We start from the raw sequence: 20,825 nt of genomic DNA on the forward strand, positions 1-20,825 counted from the left end.
GGACAGGACAAAATAGTAACAGGAAACCTCTCCGCCCCTACCTTACTCCACGTAGCGCATGCACCTTCTAATTCATAGTATGCTCCTTGCTAGCCCATGCTGAGACTGTGATCCTTGGCACGTAATGCAGTGACAAACTTAGTCATTTTATGTTCAACCTTCAAGCCTCGAAGCCATACTAAAACATGGCCTACGCTACAACAAAAGACCACGTGAACGTTTCCTCTGGTTGCTTATAATTTTCACAATGTCTGTTTGCTTCCAGCCCGAGTCCGACCCGAGTCCGACAGATATTCTATTTTTTTTGTCCGAGTCCGGCCCGGCACGTCGGGTTCCGGCCAGGCCCGTCGGACTTCAGTCGGGTTGCCATGCTCTAGTATATTATCATAGATGAAGGTCTTGGCTGTGCAGCAATGTATTGGTCAAGCTCCCCATATTTTACATTTTTCATAAAATAGGCTCTTACTCGGTTTTGTCAACATAGTTGTAGATACATATTGTAAGCGTATTCTTAAAACATGTCAAAAACTTCTGTGTTTGTCTGACCTCCGTCAGATGTCAATGAGAGGTTTGTATCTGTCGCTGGTGACATAAAAGCCTACAAATGCGCCTCAGTGGAGGCTAGAGTATAATTTTGGATCACAATGATTACTAATATATCCTATAATGTTCAATTACCCAGAAAAAAACTGTCAAATATGGAACAGCTGACGGTGTTGACAAAAAACTACTCTTAACTCTGCATAATATGCATAGTTTGTTCACATTAGCAATTTTGTTTTCACTGTTTCTTAGGTGGTTTTCTTAGGTTCATACCTCTTCTCAAAAAGTATATTATTTAACATTAATTTAATGCAATACTATTATAAAACACTGACTGTGCTGACTGATACCAGTGTCCAAACAAATGAACAAACAGAAAAAAAAATGTTAAGTTACAGGTGCTTCAATGATGATGAAGTATGCAGTAGAGCTAAATGTTAGCTCAGTAATGACAATGACCTTGAACATACCTGAATATATTGTTTTTTTTTTTTTAAATATATATCTGACAGGGGTTACAAATATGTGGGACACATTTTGAGCAATCAGAAAATAATAGTAAATATTGTTATAAACTCACTATTTGCAATTCTGTAGAACCACTTCAATGCATTCTTCCACGTCATGGTGATAATATACGCTTGCAGTGGGCTTAAATTAAGCAGGCCCCCTCGTGTGACCCGCTGCACATGCTTGCTTTAACAGCAGTAGACCAACACGCACAACACTGGCGGCATAGGGGGCAGAAAAGAGCAGTATTGTGATCCGGAAATTGGAAACACAAACTGTAAGGAAAACAAAACAAAAAGGACTCCTCGGACGAGCAGACGATGCTACTACAGCTCCTACATTTGCATGCTCCTTTATCAAAGTACAACCGGCAAATGATCGAACAAATGTTTGTAACTTTGGACAAGCTCAATGAGACGGTCTCGAAAAGTTATCACCATCATTGCTTTGACCGGAAACACTCGTATGGAACTGTGCAGCTTTATATACGATTTTGAAGCACAGAACGCACACGTATGGACGAGCAAAATTGACATGAAATACTCGTGTAAACGCGTTCATGCACGAAACATGCCTGCGCACGCATATCCTGCAGCAAGCATATCGAGGACATTACCTGGATTTATTTTTATTTTCAGAATAAGCACATTTATAGCTGGGACATGCTTCGCCAAACTTTCAAGAATCAGTGAACCAACACCCTGTATATATCTATAGGTCGGAATTGGATAAAAGCGTTAGCTAAGCGTAATGTAATGTAATGTGTACACTGAGAAATCCAGTGACTGGAGAGAGCAGATCCTGGCTGATAAAGAGTCCCCTGTTGGTCAGCAGGAAGAGATGACAGTTGGTCAGCTTCAAGTCAATCAGGGTAAGGCCATTGCATCCCGCTGGACACACACACACAAGAAACAAAACACTAGTGGTGTCAACAACAATTGATTCGGCAATGCACCGCAATGCAGGGCAGGACAATTCAATAATCGATTCGGCAAGTCAAGTGACATAATTGATGCAGCATGTTTTACAATTGTTCTGATTTTTTTCATATTTCCGGACCAAATTAACGTTTAGTTAAATTAAAACACTTCAAAGCATTGAAAACTGATACAGAAAACGGCCAGTAAAATGTTCAGTATCTGACCACTTGTATTGCCTCATGCCTCATGTATTAAATCGTTACCTCCAGAATCGTAATTGAATCGAATCGTGGGGGCAGTGCCAATGCACACCACTACAAAACACATCCATCAGGTAAGAAGTAGTAACATCATGCAAGTCCCATGAATTTGTTTATTTTCATTGTGTAAGCATCTGTTCAAACTGTGCACACAGTACAGAGTTGTCCTCACGGCACCCCCGATGTCATTGTAAAATAATAGCTAATTACCGATAATAATGTGTAATTTCTGTGCTGTCATCACACAATTGCCATAGTAACATGATATCACAGTAGTTATAAGCAGGATTTTTCACCCGGGGCGCTTGTCATTGTAGGATTGACTCTCAGGCTGAAGCAAATTAATTTTGTTATAAATAAGCAGATCAAAAGTTGATCAGTTAGCAGTATTTATTTTTTATTTTTTATTGGCTAACCATTTTAATGCAATCTACTTGGACCTGATATGGGCTGTCCATGATAATATTTTCATATATCTCTGTATATTTTATTTGACACCATTCAAAAAAGGTAATGAAAATCTTTATGAGCTGGGAGAGATGTTGGCTTAAAGAACATCAGGAAGAGACTGATTGTGCATTCATGTGCTATGGTTAATTATGGTACATACCAAACGCCTTCATGAAAAGCACACATGAACACCCCACAATGTGCTATTTTCCTCTGGGCACCTCGTAGAATATTTTGACAAACGAGTTACCAAGATGAGATTTAACCTTTAACCTTTTCAACATACTGGAGAGAAATTGTAGTTTTTTCCTCTCAAAAACTGACGCTATGTTTTGTTGGGAATGGAAGGTTAAATGCTAATGCTAAAAAATATGAATCATAAAATGCTAAGACGCATTTGGCAATTTAAAAAATGTGCACACTAACAATATCATCAGGATAAACTTCGACTTTGTTGTGTTTTGCGTCACCACGACAACAGCCTATGTCACTACAACAACAGTAATTTGCACTTTTAAAGTGGATAGCATCACCTTTCCCAGGTCCTGTGAATGAACAATGATGCTTGCTTACCTGCAGTCATGAAACTACAGAGAGTGTTGGTCAGATTGAACCATAATGTTCCGGGACCAAGGAAAGCACTATTGGTATAACCCAGAATAACTCCTGGAACCGCTGGAGAAAAAAAACACATAATCAACCCAGTCTCAATTTATGAAACCAAATGCACAGTATATTTACTGGATATGACTAGACCTCAAAATATGGCACCAAAGGCTACCCATTTATATCACACCATGAAGCACAAGCTCAAGTTACCTAAACATTTTCCTAAGCATAATCATCAATGAAACAAGCTTAAAGAATAAGATTAACTGAAGAAATTCAAACCTTAAAACAGCATTAATGGAATATGTTCTGTACACAATGGCAGCCATCTTGGATTTGCCACTAAATATTACGGGAGAAATATTACGGGGGGAAGAAGCAAAACGCAAAATGGAAAAATCGCTATGAAATGTTCCTAAACTTACATACGAACCCGCACTACTGAGTTTGACATCCCTGGTCTAATCCCTGTACTTCAATGTACATCAAAACAGTGTCTGGTAGCGGCTTTCTTGCACGACTAGACTAACAAAAAAATCACTACATAAAAAACACAGGATCGGACAGATGAGAGTGTTACAGGAGAGATGGAGAACTGGGGAATGACCTTTGGCTGCAATCGAACACGGGGCCCCGCCGTAACACTCCAGTGTCTTAGCTGTTTGAGTAACATCCGAATCCTAACACTGTCATTTACGTACACCTGTTGCCTCTTCAGTGCACACCTACCTTCGGGATGGTAGGCAAAGATAGGAGAAATGACGGCCACATCGCCGGCACATGGACTCTGGGCCACCTGGATCTTCATGAGCAGGCCCCAGTACGGGTAAAGGCTGTAACTTGAGATGCCCTCTCCTAAAAGCCACTGCAATATCGGCTCTGTAACAAAAGAAAGGAGGCAATTGGAAATTGCATTGCAACTAGTGTTGCACTGATACCAATACCAGTATCGGCCGAGGCCCAAATACTACACTAAAATGGTGGTACCGGTATCGGCAAGTAGGGTACCGATACTAGTGCTGTCAAAATGATCGCGTTATTATCGCATTAACTCAACCCCTTTTTAACAGCGATAATGTGACCCAGTGAAGTTTTTTTTTTCATAAACTGGCTGACCGCAGGTTACAGTGATAGCTTAACTACAATTCCCAGCATGCCAGTTACAGAAGACGCTAGCAGAGCCTCGTGCCCCGCTGCTCCTCCCCCTCCCCCTTGTTGTCTCTGCCTCCTCCTCGGCTTCACTGCTCCCTCAAGAGCTCTGTGCATTGCAGCGAATGAGTTTGACTCAGACAGTATCAGCCTGTAAAACGGATGATTTTCAAAGCTCCCTATGCCTTGTTTTTGAAAGTTGGACCAACATTTGTTGCATACAGTGTGCTGAAGGACTTCGAATTGGCTTAACAATAGCTGTAGCTGGCAGCTAACACTGTGACCAATGGCTTTAATCTCTGCTGGCAGCTAACTAGTGCTTTTCCTAAAAAAAACAATTTTATAAACATTGCATACTTTTAAACAGCCCCCAAATAGTTCGTTTTGAATCCTACATCAATTTTAAGACTGCAAACAAAGTTTTGAGCAACTTGAAGAGTTATTATTGGCTGTTGCATGATCAATAGAGCAACAAATGTGCCGTTTTGTTGTTGACAAAAAGAGGTGTCGTTTCCTCCCCTACGTCCACTACACTTGTAACTTCTCATTAAATGACAGAGCTGTCATAAGTAGGCTAACGTTCTAGCTTTGTTTGAAAGTGCTGTCCCCAGGCTTATTGCTTTTCTCACTAAGAAATAAATCATTATGAATGCAGTAGTCTGCATATAGGCTATCAGATGATTTTATAATATCATTTAGCCTAAAAAATGCACAATCCCACACTGCTCCAGGAAAATGTAGCCCTACTGTATGAGGCATATTTATCCCCTCCTGTCACTGGAAACTAAATATCCTCTGTGTGTGTGTCTTTTGCAGAGGCCTATTTATGTTTTTGTTATCATTTTTTAATAACATATGCCATTAGGGCAGATGTCAGTGTCTAACACTTGTTTCCAATTTTTAAAAAAACTCTTTGCACAAACCTAGCCATTTTGTAGGCCTACATCAGTAGAAGTATTACAATGATTTTAAATGAGACATAATTATGTGATTAAAATGCGATTAATCGTGAGTTAACTATGGCATTTGTGCGATTAATCGTGATTAAATATTTTAATCGATTGACAGCACTAACCGATACCATTTACCGATACTTGTATGATAGTCCGGCAGCCAAAAGCCAAATATCAGCCGAACCCAGCTTCGTCTGATAAAGTTTTTTTCTTTACAGTTTGTGGTTGCCCAAGGTGTACCTATTAAGATTCCAGAGGGTGCCCGGTGATATCCCTGGAGCATTTCCAGATATTGAGCATTTTATGCTGGATGTGCTGCAGCCATATTACAACAGTTTTCTGCCCCCATTCATGTTATGTTGACCAAATACCCTATACCATACTTATTTTTGTGTTTGTTTACATGGTAGGATGCACATAAGAACAGGTGGTGAGGTATGGACATCAGTGGGGGTGGGGTCATGCATGTTTGGGGGCGGGGCTCTCATCCACAAGGCCTGATTTTCCAAGTCTGAGACACAGAGGCCAACATTTTGTCAAAACTGGCTTTTTACCTCATAGTGGGCTGTTTGGTTTTGCTGTTTGTTGTTGCCCGACACTTACACTTGGATGAGAGTGGGTGATATGCCAATTTCAGATATTAACCCTTTCATGTTGGTTTCGCTGCAGCCATAGCCCACAAACGTTTGACCGCTTCATAACTGCAGATTAACCATAGAACATTCAGGGTGGTAGGCCTGCTTGATCTAAAGCAAATTTGTTTATCTTAGTCTCAAGAGAGATGAACAGACAAAGGATATGGATCACTGGAATCATGTCGTTTGATCTGAAGAGACCAAGATAAACAAATATAAACCCTTTATTTTAACTGGGGTACATAACTAAAAACGCCAACCGGTTTCAACCTCACAGGGTCTTCATCAGGGCGTGAGGTTGAAACCGGTTGGCGTTTTTAGTTATGTACCCCAGTTAAAATAAAGGGTTTTTAAATTACTAAACACCATACTACTCCTTGTCTCTATGCAAGAGTCGCCTGAAGTAGGCCCAACGGCCAACAAGTTTGGAAGAATGGACTTTGTCGTTTAACTTCAAGAGCACCTGCATTGGAGTATACTGTCTAACAAAGAAGAGCGCTCAGCATCTCCCCCTTATAAACAAATATACTTTAGATGGTGTCAAGCATGTGTGGTGGTAAACAAGTGAGTTTTACAAAAAAAAGTGTATCCTATCAAAAGCCAAGCATGGTATTGGGACTGACATGGTTTGGGGATGCATGGATGCTGTCAACATTGGTAATCTGAAATACACCTAAAAGAAACATGCATGTCAACATGCACTATGACTACTGAAGCAGATCATGATATTCTCCATAGGATTGCATTCAAATCTCACACCAATCTATTTAAGCCAGATGCAGACTCAAAATGTAAAAGTTCAATGCAAAGAAAGGTTGAAACGCACACTGATGACCTCCCTTTTCATCTCTTTTTATTTTGTTTCATTTCGAGACGATTCGAGCAAACACAGCCCTTTCTCTACCGGATTCATTTGGGGTGTACTCACTTTTGTGAGTACATGTTCAAACATTAATGGCTGTATTTTGTTTTTTTATGAGTGAACAAGAAATTTAAGCGGTTAAATATGTTGTTAAAAGGTCACTAATCATTGTGTCAAAGTGGAATTTCTGTAATGCTTTCCTATGAAAAGATATACTCACAAATCTGCAAAAACTGTGAGGGGTGTACTCACTTTCGTGATATACTGTATTTGATGGTTTTATGGATTTTAAGTGATCATTCAATACCAGTCTGGATACACTGGATTTATTTAATTCCTTTAGAGCATCCAACAACTGCTCACCAGTTACCCCCACCCCCCATTTTTTTTTTTTTTTTTTGGGGGGGGGGGGGGGTCTTTTATGTTGGCTATTTGTGGTAGGCTACCTGTAGGCTATATGCGATGTTGTCATGTATGTTGTCATGATGTGATGTCATGCAGGATCTCATAATGCACAATCCGTTCCATACTTTACAGTCTTATTCTAAACAATGTTGTGAATGTTTTTACTGAGGCATTTGTTGATATGTCATTCATGACCTGATTTATACGACTATATGCATAAAAATAGGCCGAAATCGCATTTTTTAAGATTATTAGCAGTATTTTCTCCGTACCTGGATAACAAAAGGAGATAGCCACAATTAACCACAGTAAATGTTCTTGTATGTACGATATTAACAAAATAAAAAAGGAATTTTGAAGCTGGCATTTTCAGGTGGTCAGATCCGTTGCATCAAAATATATGCAAATTAGTGCATATTAGATAATAGCCTAATTAGCATATTTAAACATAAAATATAGAAAACTTGTAATGCCTTTTTTTCTCCAATTCAAGTTTCATATTGTTATCTTCAAGTTAAAAAAAATACCCTATTCACCTACAGTGTCTCGCCTTATTTGTGGGATTGCTGTTATGCAGGCATGAAAACGGGTCAGGGGTGAAAAAGGTGAGAAAGGTGCGGCGTGGCGTGGTGGCACGGGGCAGCGCGTGTGCTGCAGCAGTGCGCGCGCATGTGTGGTGTGCAGTTGCGTATTTGGGGGATTGTGTTGTATAAGAGTCATACTAGGGGGGTCTGGGGGCATGCTCTCCCATGGGAGAAAATTTAGCTAAAACCGTCTTTAAATGATGAATTTTGAGCATATTGTAGCGACCCAGGGACAGTGAACAAAAGAAGAACCAACCATCCATGCCATCATGTCTGGTGAGGGGTGTAGATAGATAGATAGATAGATAGATAGATAGATAGATAGATAGATAGATAGATAGATAGATAGATAGATAGATAGATAGATAGATAGATAGATAGATAGATAGATAGATAGATAGATAGATAGATAGATAGATAGATAGATAGATAAAATGGGTTTTGGTTCTCAGCCTTTTAAAAAAAAAAAAAATCCCCCTTGACCTCATCATAAGCTTCCCATCACCACATTGACCTCATCAAAACCCTGCCAATGCCCCCCTTAAAAATAAAATAGACTAATGTCCCCCAATGGCAACTAAGCACCCCCTCCTCTCAACACTATCCAATGTCCCCTCAACGCTTGCCTGGTTGTGATCTCGTTTGAACAGTTAATCATCATATTTCAGACAACTTGTAGGCCTAATACAAAAAAAAAAAAATCTTTGTCACAGTTTGGATAAACTACTGAAATTGTATCTAAACCAAGTCAAGTAGGTTTTATTGTCAATTTCTTTACATGCACTGGTCATACAAAGAATTTGAAATTACATTTCTTGCTTTCCCATACAGACATAGACTAATTAAGGTAAGGACATAGACAGTATAGACATAGACAGTACTTATACATGGACTTAAGACAGTATGGACATAGACAGTGCTCATACAGACATTTAAAGTGCAAGACTGGACAACAGAAGACTTGTAGAGGACATACATTAAGAGGTATTTGTTGTGTTTTTGTGCTTTTCCTAAAAAAAGTCCTTTATAGCGTTCTGACATGGTAATAGTAGCATTTTGAAGAAAATAAATATAAAAAGGTCTGTCAAGTACACCAGCAGCAGTGTGTGTGTGTGTGTGTGTGTGTGTGTGTGTGTGTGTGTGTGTGTGTGTGTGTGTGTGTGTGTGTGTGTGTGTGTGTGTATGTGTTTAGTGCAGGTAGAAGGTGCGGTGTGCGTCTTGTGTGTGTGTTCGTGTGTCTGTGTGTGTGTGTGTGTGTGTGTGTGTGTGTGTGTGTGTGTGTGTGTGTGTGTGTGTGTGTCAGTGTGTGTATGTTGGGTTTAGTGCAGAAAGTGCAGTGTGCTTGTGTGTGTGTGTGTGTGTGTGTGTGTGTGTGTGTGTGTGTGTGTGTGTGTGTGTGTGTGTGTGTGTGTGTGTGTGTGTGTGTGTGTGTGTGCATGTTTTGAGTTAGTGCAGGTTGAAAGTTCAGTCACAAGTATAGTAGTGCAGGTGGAATGTTCAGTCGCAGATATGGTGGTGGGGGATGGGGAGGGGGGGTTTGTCAGTGGCCTTGCTGGCTAGAGGCTGACAGTGGGGGGGGGGTTGTCAGTGGCCTTGCTGGCTAGAGGCTGACAGTGGAGGGAGAGTGGGTTGAGTGTTCAGCATCTTGATCGCTTGGTGCATTGTGCTGCTCGCCAGCCGGGTGGTACGGGAACGGAGGCGCCTGTACCTCTTTCCAGAGGGCAGGAGGCTGAACAGTTTGTGTGCAGGGTGGCTTGTGTCTTTGATGATCATCAGTGCTTTCCGGGTGAGGCGTGTGGTGTAAATGTCCTGCAGGGAGGGGAGTGGTACTCCAATGATCTTCTTCGCTGTGTTCACAACACGCTGGAGTGTCTTCCTGTTTTTCTCCGTGCAGCTTCCTCCCCACACTGTGATGCAGTTGGACACGACGCTCTCTATGGTTCCTCTGTAGAATGTTGTCATGATGGAGGGTGTAGCACTTGCCTTCTTTAGTTTGCGCAGGAAGTAGAGACGCTGATGGGCCTTCTTCGCCAGTGATGTAGTGTTGGTGGTCCAAGAGAGGTCGTCGCTGATGTGCACTCCAAGGAACTTGGTGCTGCTCACTCTCTCCACAGCATCGCCGTCGATGGTCAGTGGTGGCAGTTGTTTTTGGACCCTTTGGAAGTTGACAACAATCTCCTTGGTCTTGTTGACATTCAGCAGGAGGTTGTTGTCTTTGCACCATCTGGCCAGCAGGTCTACTTCTTCTCTGTAGTGAGTCTCATCGCCCTTGGTGATGAGGCCCACCAGTGTTGTATCATCCGCAAACTTCACTAGATGGTTAGTGCTGTGGGTCGTTGTGCAGTCGTGTGTCAGCAGCGTGAACAGCAGGGGGCTGAGAACACAGCCTTGCGGAGCCCCCGTGCTCAGGGTCAGGGTGCTCGAGGTGTTGTTCCCTACCCGTACTGCTTGTGGTCTTTGCATCAGGAAGTCCAGCAGCCAGTTGCAGAGGGAGGTGCTGAAACCTAGTTTGTCCAGTTTTCTGATGAGTTGTTGTGGTATTATGGTATTGAATGCTGAACTGAAGTCAATGAACAGCATTCTCACATATGAGTCTTTATTGTCCAAGTGGGTGAGGGCTGGATGGAGGGCAGAGCAAATTGCATCCTCCGTGGATCGCTTGGCTCGGTATGCGAACTGGTAGGGGTCTAGGGTGGGGGGTAGGGTGGCTTTGATGTGTGACAGGACTAGCCGTTCGAAGCACTTCATGATTATGGGCGTCAGTGCTACAGGACGGTAGTCATTGAAGCATGATGGTGATGATTTCTTCGGCACAGGTATGATGGTAGCAGCTTTGAAAAGTGATGGGATGACTGCTTGCTCCAGAGAGATGTTAAAGATGTCTGTGAAGACATCCTTCAGCTCTTCTGCACAATCCTTCAACACTCGGCCTGGTATGTTGTCTGGGCCAGCTGCTTTGCGTGGGTTGATGGTGGCCAGTGTCCTCTTAACACTGGCAGAGGACAGGTAAAGGGGTTGATCATGGGGGGGAGGGGGAGTTTTCTGTGGGTGAGTGTCATTTTGTGCTTCAAAGCGGGCAAAGAAACTATTCAGATCGTTTAGCAGAGAGGTGTTGTTGTCACAGCTTCGTGGTGCAGGCTTATAGTCCGTGATGGCCTGTATGCCCTGCCACAGGCTCTGTGCATCTCTGCTGTCTTTGAAGTGTGTTGTTATTTTGTCTGAGTATTCCTTTTTTGCTTTCCTGATGCCCTGGGACAGGTTAGCCCTTGCTGTCTTTAGGCCAGCTACGTCTCCTGCTCTGAAGGCTTTGTCTCTGGCCCTCAGCAGTCGGTGAACGTCTCCTGTGAACCATGGCTTCTGGTTGGCCCTGGTAGTGATGTGTTTTTTTTTCTGTAACATCATCGATGCATTTTGTGATGTAGGAGGTCACGGTGTCTGTGTACTCCTCAATGTCAATGTGATTGCTGTGGGTGGCAGTTGTTTTGAAAATGTCCCAGTCTGTGGTTTCAAAGCAGTCCTGAAGTCGTGAGATGGCTCCCTCAGGCCATTTTCTCACCTCCTTCAGAACTGGTTTGGTGAGTTTTGCCTTTTGTCTGTAAGCTGGCAGTAGCAGAATTGTCGTGTGGTCTGATGATCCAATGTGGGGGATGGGCTTTGCCTTGTATGCTCTCTTCTGATTTGTGTAAACGAGGTCCAGGGTGTTTTGTCCTCTTGTTGGGAAGTTGACATGTTGATGAAATTTTGGAAGTACTGTTTTGAGATTTCCGTGGTTGAAATCTCCTAGTACCACTGTGAAGGCATCTGGGTGTGCATCTTGTTGTTCACTGATGCCCCGATGCAGCTCGTTCAGTGCCTCGCTTTTGACGCCATTTTTGTTGCTGGGTGGGAGGTAGACGGCGACTAATAGGATAGCGGAGATTTCTCTGGGTAGATAGAAGGGTCGGCACTTGATAATCATGAACTCCACTCGTGGAGAGCAGTGCCTCTGTACTACCGTAGCATTATTGCACCAAGCATCATGTGTGTAGACACATATTCCTCCTCCTCGTTTTTTCTCTGCAAGGGCTCTGTCCGCTCGGTGGCACGTTAGTTGTTCCAGATGTAAAGCCGAATCGGGTATGCCGTCGTTCAGCCATGATTCGGTAAACACCGTAACGCAGCAGTTCCTCACGGTTTTGTTCGCTGATCTTAGTAGCCGTATGTCATCCATCTTATTGTCCAGAGATCTGACGTTTGCCAAGAGAATTGATGGTATTGCTGGACGAGTTGGGTTGGCTGCAAGCCGTGTCTCGACGCCACCTCGTTTGCCCCTTTTCCTAATTCTTCGGCGTCGGCATAGCAAGGCAGACGGGTCCGATGTAGTCCTATGCCGCCGGAGAATTCCTAGTTCCTCCAGGGTCTTCATTGGTACATCCAATACATTGCTTAAGTTGTCCATTCTTATCTGCAACAGCTGTTGCCGACTGTACGTGCGTTCCGACATATTTTCCGACGATAGACATTCCGAAAGACACATTTTAACACAAATAAACACTGAAAGTTGGGAAAGCAAGGGGCTGCTGCAACCTACGTGCGCCGCCGCCGGAACTACTCAAATTGTAGTCCATTCACCTAGTATATCTGTTTCCCTATGAAAAAAACTAATAGGAAAGCTCCAACTTTGACCGTGAAAAAAACAGTTTGACCGTGTTCCACTAAATATAAATCGGTAGATTTTTAATATGTCATTTAGATGTAGGCTACCAAGGGATTACAAAAAACGTGGCATGATTCCTATAACAATTTGTCCCGTGTCAAACGATTGACAAGTTAGGCTCCGCTCTTTCTCCCTCTCCCTCTCTCGTGCGTGCTATAAGAAGCCGCAGCATGTGATTCGAAGCATGATGCTGGATACCTCGCGTAGCCTGCGCTTCTTCCGTAGTGCCTAGTACTTTCGCCATTTCGTAGCGCACAGATCCGTTAAAATAGCCGTCAGGAAAACGTGCCGTAGGCCTACCCAAGCTTTCATTAATGGAGCTCTTTTGAGAAGAAATACTTTTTCACGTGGTCAGGGCAAATGCGGTTTCAGATTATTAGGAAAAACAGCTTACCCACTGTGGCTAACTACATCCACTCACTTTTCATCGAAATGCTTGCGTCTTGATCTCATAACAAGTATCATGATCTCAAACAGCTACCTCTCTGGGAAACGTGTAGACTATCTGTGACAGATCGTTTGGACATTTGCTTATAATCAGAGATGTTCTAGAACTATAAAGAAAGATATTTGATACAACTACGCCAGCCCCACAGACCAGAGCGCACCTGTTTGAAACTGGGTTTTCAAAGATAAGTATGAAGGGCGGGACTTAGATTGTGCTCGTTCACGTTATTGGCTGTGCCGACAGCAACAAATGCTGTGATTGGTCAAACGTCATTGTCAGTTGTGGAATCTCTTCTGAAACTGTATGAAGTTTTCTGCGGTAAAGCGCTACTTAATGATACAGTAAGTTGGCGCTACAGTTTTCTCCTCGCTTGACCCCCCTATTTTTTTTCTCCTCGGATCTACACGATTCACAGAAATGACCCATTTCGATTTCAAAACGGCGAATTTCGCCGAAAGGTGAGGGATTTTCATGCCTGGTTATGAAAGGGTTAATTATTACCCCGTATTGGGTTTGTTTCAATAAGGGCAGTGTTAAGGCAGTCCAATGTGAATATTTTTCAGGTAATATAAGCAATTTGGTACATTTTGTAACATCATTCACAGTAAAATTAGGTGTCTGTTTTTTTGTCATAATTTGCATTTATGGGACAATAAAGGCTCAAAATCTGGAAATGCTAAAGGGATATCACCGGGCACCCTCTGAAATCTTGAACACTTACCTAAAATCTATCAGATAAAACAAAAAAATTAACTTTATCAAAAAAATCTGGGTCCAACCCCACGGCTCCCGGACTATGACACTTGAACGCAGCCTTGAACCAAGTAGTATGCAGCATGTATATATACATTTCAAACAGAGTGGTATCGGTATGGTATCAGTATCAGCAGATACGGCCAGGTATAGGGTATTGTATCGGGGTCAAAACATGGTATCTGTGCAACACTAATTGCAACTGAGTAATGCCAGACATACACTGTGCGACTCGTGGCCTGATCTTGTCACGATTTGTCACTCGCACAACTTATTAGCAATTGGGCCTATTTCTTGCTCAATCAGAGGTCAATCATGAGTCTCGCACCATGTAGTCTACATGGGGTAATGACAAGCGATTTGTAATCTACAATTGTAGGGTCGCAAGAAAATCAAAACGGTTTTAAATCCCAGTTGCTCCTCGTGAGTAAATCACACAGTTGAAGCAGTCCTACGACCCCATTTGACACTTGGCTACACACGCACAAATTGACGTTTAGGTCAGTCAGACCTTCAGCAGAGTAGCTTGGAATAAAATAACAAAGAAGTGCACAACACTGCTCCTTAGCAGAATAAAGTGGTGACTGTAAAACAAGAGTGTTGCACTCTTAATGTCCTCAAATATATACCGCAAAGATGCTAGTTAAAGGGGCATTCCATCGGTGTAGACATGAATATGTATTGAAAGTGGATCATATATGTAGTAGAATAGTAGCATGAATTTCTAATTTGGTGCCTTCTTGGCCGAGAAAAGGCAGAAAATAACTTTTTAGTGCTTGTGGATTTGTGTCAACAATCCACATAATGCATTGCAATGCTCAAGTTCCACACCCAGGCAGCTCTGCCAGTGACTTACTGGAACCTCAATGCCAGTGATTTCAAAAGCACTGGCACACTGATCTGTGATAGGTCTGTTAGCGCATTAGCTCCAACCCCCTATGGGCGGGGTTGAAAGAGTCGGAAAAAGGCTTGTAGTCTCAACAGAAATCCACCTCTCTTACACTTCCTCCTACAATGATGCGAAATGACAATTTTTGGGGGAAGTGTTAAGAGGTGAATACAGATTTCTCCTGTCTCAGGGGGAATTGAGAGAGTGTTGCACGGCCATTCAAAGGTATGACTGGGTGTCTATCCATGGAAAGCCTTATGCAAATGGGTGGAGTGTCCCTTTAATAACCGACTCAGCATTTACTGGTAGCCTGTTGTTAAAGGGCTCCAGGTAGGATTAAAAGTTTAATCAATCATGATCCCGAGTCAACCGATGCTTATTATGATTAGTAAGTGAATGATGGCTCTCGCGACCACTTCCACGGTCCGCCGTCAGAAAACCCCACATGCAAAGAGTGTCGTGGGAAACACTTTTCAATTGAAAACATTGCTTTACATACTGTATTCAGATTTGTATCAACTGCTGGCATTCCGTGATGAAAAACACAGCAAGTTTATTTAAACAGCATTTTTTCATTACTGTGTAGATTTTGAGACAGGCATACCATGGGCACGGCGCAAACAACGTCATTCTACATTGTGCCCCTTTAACTATTTCTCAGACAGGGTGCGTTCCAATATGTGACCTTGCGTCCTCCACTTGTGCTTGTGGCCTCATACCAGGAAGTAATATGTCATGATGACATCACTGACAACAGCATTATATTACAATATCTCGCAAAAGATCAATTGTTAAGTAATTTTCTCATTTGCAATTGGGATGGTGAATGAAAAACAGTCCCCCGAAAATGGTTGTGGCTAGGCTGACAGCTGGAAAACTTAATTGTTTTCTCCACAGAGGAGGGCCAGGAGCACAAGCACAAGTGGAGGACGCAAGGTCGCATATTGGAACGGACCCACATGTAATGTCCCTCACCTCTTGCCAAATCGAGCAGTGTGCCCGTCAATGACCTCAGTAGGGTGGCGGCAGCATCCAATACATCATAGCCCTGGAACATGTTGACCTCCACGTGCCACTGGTCTATCGGGGCCGCCGCTGGACACGGACACAGAAAATAATAATAATAATAATAATAATAATAATAATAATAACAATAACAACTGAGCCCGCAAATCATTCATACCTACTAGTATATCCATGTTAAATAAGACAACGGTAAGATTGAATAGCACATTGCACTTTGGTACTGAATAACTGCACTTTACTGTGTTTAAGTTGGGTTTTTTGTCAACCTGTCTTTGTCCTGGAGGGAGGGTGGGTGTTGTGTTTGTCTATTGTAATGTCTTTGTAATTGTATCAGACGCACTGAAAATGAAAATGGCACAGAACAATTTTCCGAAAGGACAATAAACAATCTATCTAGTAGTTGTATCGCACAATATCTTACAAGACATTCAGTTCAAAGTGCTTAACAGATGGATAAATATCAATGTTAAAGATGAACATAAAAAGTGACGTAGAAAGGAGAGACAGAAACAAGAAAGAATAGAAAGAAGACAAAAGAAGAAGCTGGATGGAATAGAGAGAATAAGTAGATACACGTAGGTAAATGAGTAGATGTAGAGAAATGAAATCAATTTAAAGAGGACATAAATAGAGAGTGTAGGCATAAAGGTCCACAGAGGTTGGGCCCAGGATAAGTGATAAGGAAAAAGGGACAAGTTGAAGGTAAAAGCTTGCACATGCAGGCAGGCGTCTGACCTGGGAGCAGGACCAATAAAATATCCAGATAAAAAAGAAGAGAGAAAAGTCCGCTACAACCAGGATTTCATGCTCCCAATTATTTATTTATTTATTTTCCAAGATAAAAAAAATAATTGGGAGCATGAAATCCTGGTTGTAGCTGACTTTTCCCTCTTCTTTTTTATAAGGGAAAAGGGATAGACAACATGGAAGTGCCGCTCATTGAGATCATAGATGTGAACACTATAGAGGTAGCACTGTAGACTAGAGGTGACCCCGGCCCTTTTTTCAAGGTAATCCTGGCGGCTATTTAATTTGGAGGGGAAAATGTGAGAAATGTATTAGAAATGAATGGAAAAGGGATTTTAAAATGTATTTTATCGACTCATGTGATTTAAGTACATATTTATATTCATACACTTTTAGTCCATTTTTTTGACAGAGGGGTGTGTTCTCTTGATTTGCATCGATTGGCGAGCACCTACAGTACCTACACAAGATGGAGGCTGCATGCTCTTTTCCAGTGCTGTCGCAAATTGTTGTGTCACCTCTAGTCTAGAGTAGAGCACTTTTATTAATCCCGAAGGGAATTAAGGTGTCCGTCAGCTTACATAAATACACAAATACAAACCTTATATACATAATTGCACATTACAGTAAAAGTAAAGAACACTCTTGAGTACCAACACATATGCACACTCACCCACACATACACACTAGTAGGGTTGGAAAGGGGGGTCCACGCGCACCCCCCGGCTTTTTTTACGCCACCTGATTTTTTTGTATCTTTAGAGTGTCTTCTTCCAGAATCTGCCAGGTGCCAAGCTGAAATAATGTCCCATGGCCTTCATTTTTAACCATTTAATGCACCTGACAGGAACCCAACAGATTGACGCAATGACAGAGAATAGGTCATAACTTTTGAAGTAAACTACATACAGAGACAAATTAACACATTTTCCCACACAATATTGACCTGAGGTATTAATTTAAGTTGTTGTTTTTGACTTTTGACAACATTTAAACGGCATATTTGCTCAGAAACAGCCATACAATGACCCAAAATATGTCGACACTCAACATATTTTTGAGTTTTGTTGTCTCTTTTTCACCACCTGCTCTTCCTTTACCATTTGCAGTGTAAATGTAAATTATATTGCATATTAAGATGAAATTATGACCCCATAATTTCATTTTTGACCCTTTAATGCGCCTGACTGAAACCCAACAGACTGAAACAATGATACAGAATAGGTCATAACTTTTGAAGTAAACCACATACAGAGACAAATTAACACCTTTACCCTCACAATATTAACCTGAGGAATGCTATTAAGTTGTTGTCTTTGACATTTCACAACATTTGAACAGCATTTTTGGTCATAATCAGCCATAAAATGGGCTGACATATGTAGTCTCTCAAGTATCTTTTCATTCTTTTGAGTTCTATTGTCTTTTTGTTCACCACCTGCTATTCCTTTATCATTTGCAGTGTAAATGTGACTATTATATCGGGTTTTAGGCTTAAATAATGACCCACAGTCTCCATTTTAACCTTTTAATGCGCCTGACTGGAAACCGGCAGATTGAAACAATGACACAGAATGGGTCATAACTTTGGATGTTAACATCATACAGAGAGATTAACACATTTCCCCATACAATGTTGACCCAATGAATGATATTAAGTTCTTGTCTTTGACATTTGACAACATTTGAACTGCATTTTTGGTCATAATTGGCAATGAAATGGCCATTCAAGTAGGCCTATCTTTTCATTCTTTTGGGTTATATTTATTTTTCAACACCTGCTCTTCATTCATAATTTACATTTAAAAGTGTATTAAGAGTATTATGCTGGAATAATGACACACAGGGTTCATTTGTAACCCTTCAATGGACCTGAATGGAACCAGCAGATTGCAACAATGATACAATTCATTGGGCAGTCATGGGTAAGCAGTTAGAGCGTCAGACTTGTATCCCAAAGGTTGCCGGTTCGACTCCTGACCCGCCAGGTTGGTGGGGGTAATCAACCAGTGCTCTCCCCCATCCTCCTCCATGACTGAGGTACCCTGAGCATGGACCCGTCCCGCCGCACTGCTCCCCAGGGGCGCCACTGAGGGCTGCCCCTTTGCACGGGTGAGGCATAAATGCAATTTCATTGTTTGCAGTGTTCACTTGTGTGCTGTGGAGTGCTGTGTCACAATGACAATGGGAGTTGGAGTTTCCCAATGGGCTTTCACTTTATTTCTTTCAATGGAGGTTAACTTTTGAAGTAAACCACAGTACAGAGAAAAGGTAACCCATTTTCCCATACAATACTGACCCAAGGAATGCAATGAACAATTTTTGGCCTTTTATCAACTTTTAAATGCGCTTCTGGACAAAAACTGCCTTTTTAAAAAGCCCAATCAATAGAAATTAAACTGTCATTCTATTTTGGAGGATCACAGCAGCAAGCAACCCATCCACACTAGTGTTTTGTAGGTGCATGACTACCTGAATAATGCACTATCTTGATCCAAGTGACCAGATTTGTAAAGTTTGTCAGCCATGAGTGTGTTTTACACTGGCATGTTTCTCTGTCCTGTACATTTGGCATAACAAGCCAAACAGTCTATGTCTGCAGAAAAAGGTGAAAGACACATGTTCATGTTACAAATTACATGTGGAGGTTTTGCAATAAGAAAAAGGAAAGAATATACGTACACCACAGATGCTCCCTTGTCGTGAGACACCTGACGAAGACCTTACAGGTCGAGACGTTGTGTGAGCTATTGACACGTTAAATGATGACAAGGGAGCTTCTGTGGTGTGCGGATAGTCTTTCCTTTTTTCTTGTGTGTTCTTTTATGTCCTGCACCCACGGCAATTGCTTTTTGGGATGTGCCTTTACCTCACATTTTTGGAAGGTTTTGCTAACAAGTCTTAAAGAAGCCTCCATTGTTTCTTGAACTTCTGAATGATGATGGTGCTAGTTGGTTATTAAGTGGAAGATATATTTTGAAAATGAGATACTGTTTCAATCTGAAACTCAATAACATAATCAAATGTATACTTTAAATGAGCAATGAGAAGCACCCAATAAAAAGACTGCTTATTTTCTACACATTTTGGGTATTTTAATGCTATTTTTGTCCAGGAACACGGTTTAAACGTTGATGACAGTCCTTCACAAGTGCTTCATTGCATTTCTTGGTTCAGTATTGTATGGAAAATGGGTTAGCTTTTCTTCTCTTTGTGGCTTACTTAAGTATTATATATACGTTAAAATGTTGTAAAATGTCAAATCAACAACTTCATTTCATTCTTCAGCTTAGTATTGTATATCAAAATGTGTTAATTTTTCTCTGTATATAGTTTAATTCAAAAGTTATGACCCATTCTGTATCATTGCTTCAATCTGTTCCAGTCAGGCGCATTAAAGGGTTAATAATGGAGACTGTGGGTCCTTATTTCAGCCTAAACCCAGTATAATAGTCACATGTACACTGCAAATGATAAAGGAGGAGCCGGTGGTGGACAAAAGACAATAAAATTCGAAAGAATGAAAAGATACTTGAGTGTCTACATATTTTAGGCCATTTTATTGCCGATTATGACCAAAAATGCTGTTTAAATGTTCTGAAATGTCAAAGACAACTACTTAATAGCATTCCTCAGGTCAACATTATATGGGAAAATGTGTTAATTTGTCTCTGTATGTAGTTTACTTCAAAAGTTATGACCCATTTTGTATCATTGTTTCAGTCTGTCGGGTTTCAGTCAGGCGCATTAAAGGGTCAAAAATGGAGACTGGAGGTCATAATTTCAGCTTAATACGCAATATAATACTCACATTTACACTGCAAATGATAAAGGAAGAGCAGGTGATGAAAAAGAGACAACAAATCTCAAAAGAATGAAAAGATAGTTGAGTGTCTACATATTTTGGGTCATTGTATTGCTGTTTCTGACCAAATATGCTGTTTAAATGTTGTCAAAAGTCAAAAACAACAACTTAAATTCATTCCTCAGGTCAATATTGTATGGGAAAATGTGTTAATTTGTCTCTGTATGTAGTTTACTTCAAAAGTTATGACCTATTCTCTGTCATTGCTTCAATCTGTTGGGTTCCTGTCAGGTGCATTAAATGGTTAAAAATGAAGGCCATGGGACATTATTTCAGCTTGGCACCTGGCAGATTCTGGAAGTAGACACTCTAAAGATACAAAAAAATCAGGTGGCGTAAAAAAAGCCGGGGGGTGCGCGTGGACCCCCCTTTCCAACCCTACTACACTCTCTCCCACACACACACCAGGTCCTGGTAGGGTATCATGTTGCATATACACACACTCACAAAAAGTAAAAATTAACAAGTTCAGCGAACATAAAAGCCAAAGTACCGTAGTACAAATTATTGCCAGTGCTAGA

At 41.5% G+C, this 20,825-nt stretch overlaps 1 protein-coding gene across 1 annotated transcript in view; it reads right to left on the minus strand.

Moving 5' to 3' along the window:
- LOC134443129 (cation channel sperm-associated auxiliary subunit beta-like) overlaps positions 1 to 20,825 on the minus strand; it is a 50,484-nt gene that overhangs the window by 22,691 nt on the left and 6,968 nt on the right. The window contains exons 6-9 of the mRNA XM_063193044.1: positions 15,642 to 15,761; positions 4,022 to 4,171; positions 3,257 to 3,358; positions 1,822 to 1,943 (exon numbers count right to left, since the gene is read on the minus strand). Of these exons, the coding sequence (XP_063049114.1) occupies positions 1,822 to 1,943; positions 3,257 to 3,358; positions 4,022 to 4,171; positions 15,642 to 15,761 (494 nt within the window). The remainder of the gene's footprint in view (positions 1 to 1,821; positions 1,944 to 3,256; positions 3,359 to 4,021; positions 4,172 to 15,641; positions 15,762 to 20,825) is intronic.

Source organism: Engraulis encrasicolus, unplaced genomic scaffold (genome assembly GCF_034702125.1).
Source record: "Engraulis encrasicolus isolate BLACKSEA-1 unplaced genomic scaffold, IST_EnEncr_1.0 scaffold_28_np1212, whole genome shotgun sequence".
NCBI lineage: Eukaryota > Metazoa > Chordata > Actinopteri > Clupeiformes > Engraulidae > Engraulis > Engraulis encrasicolus.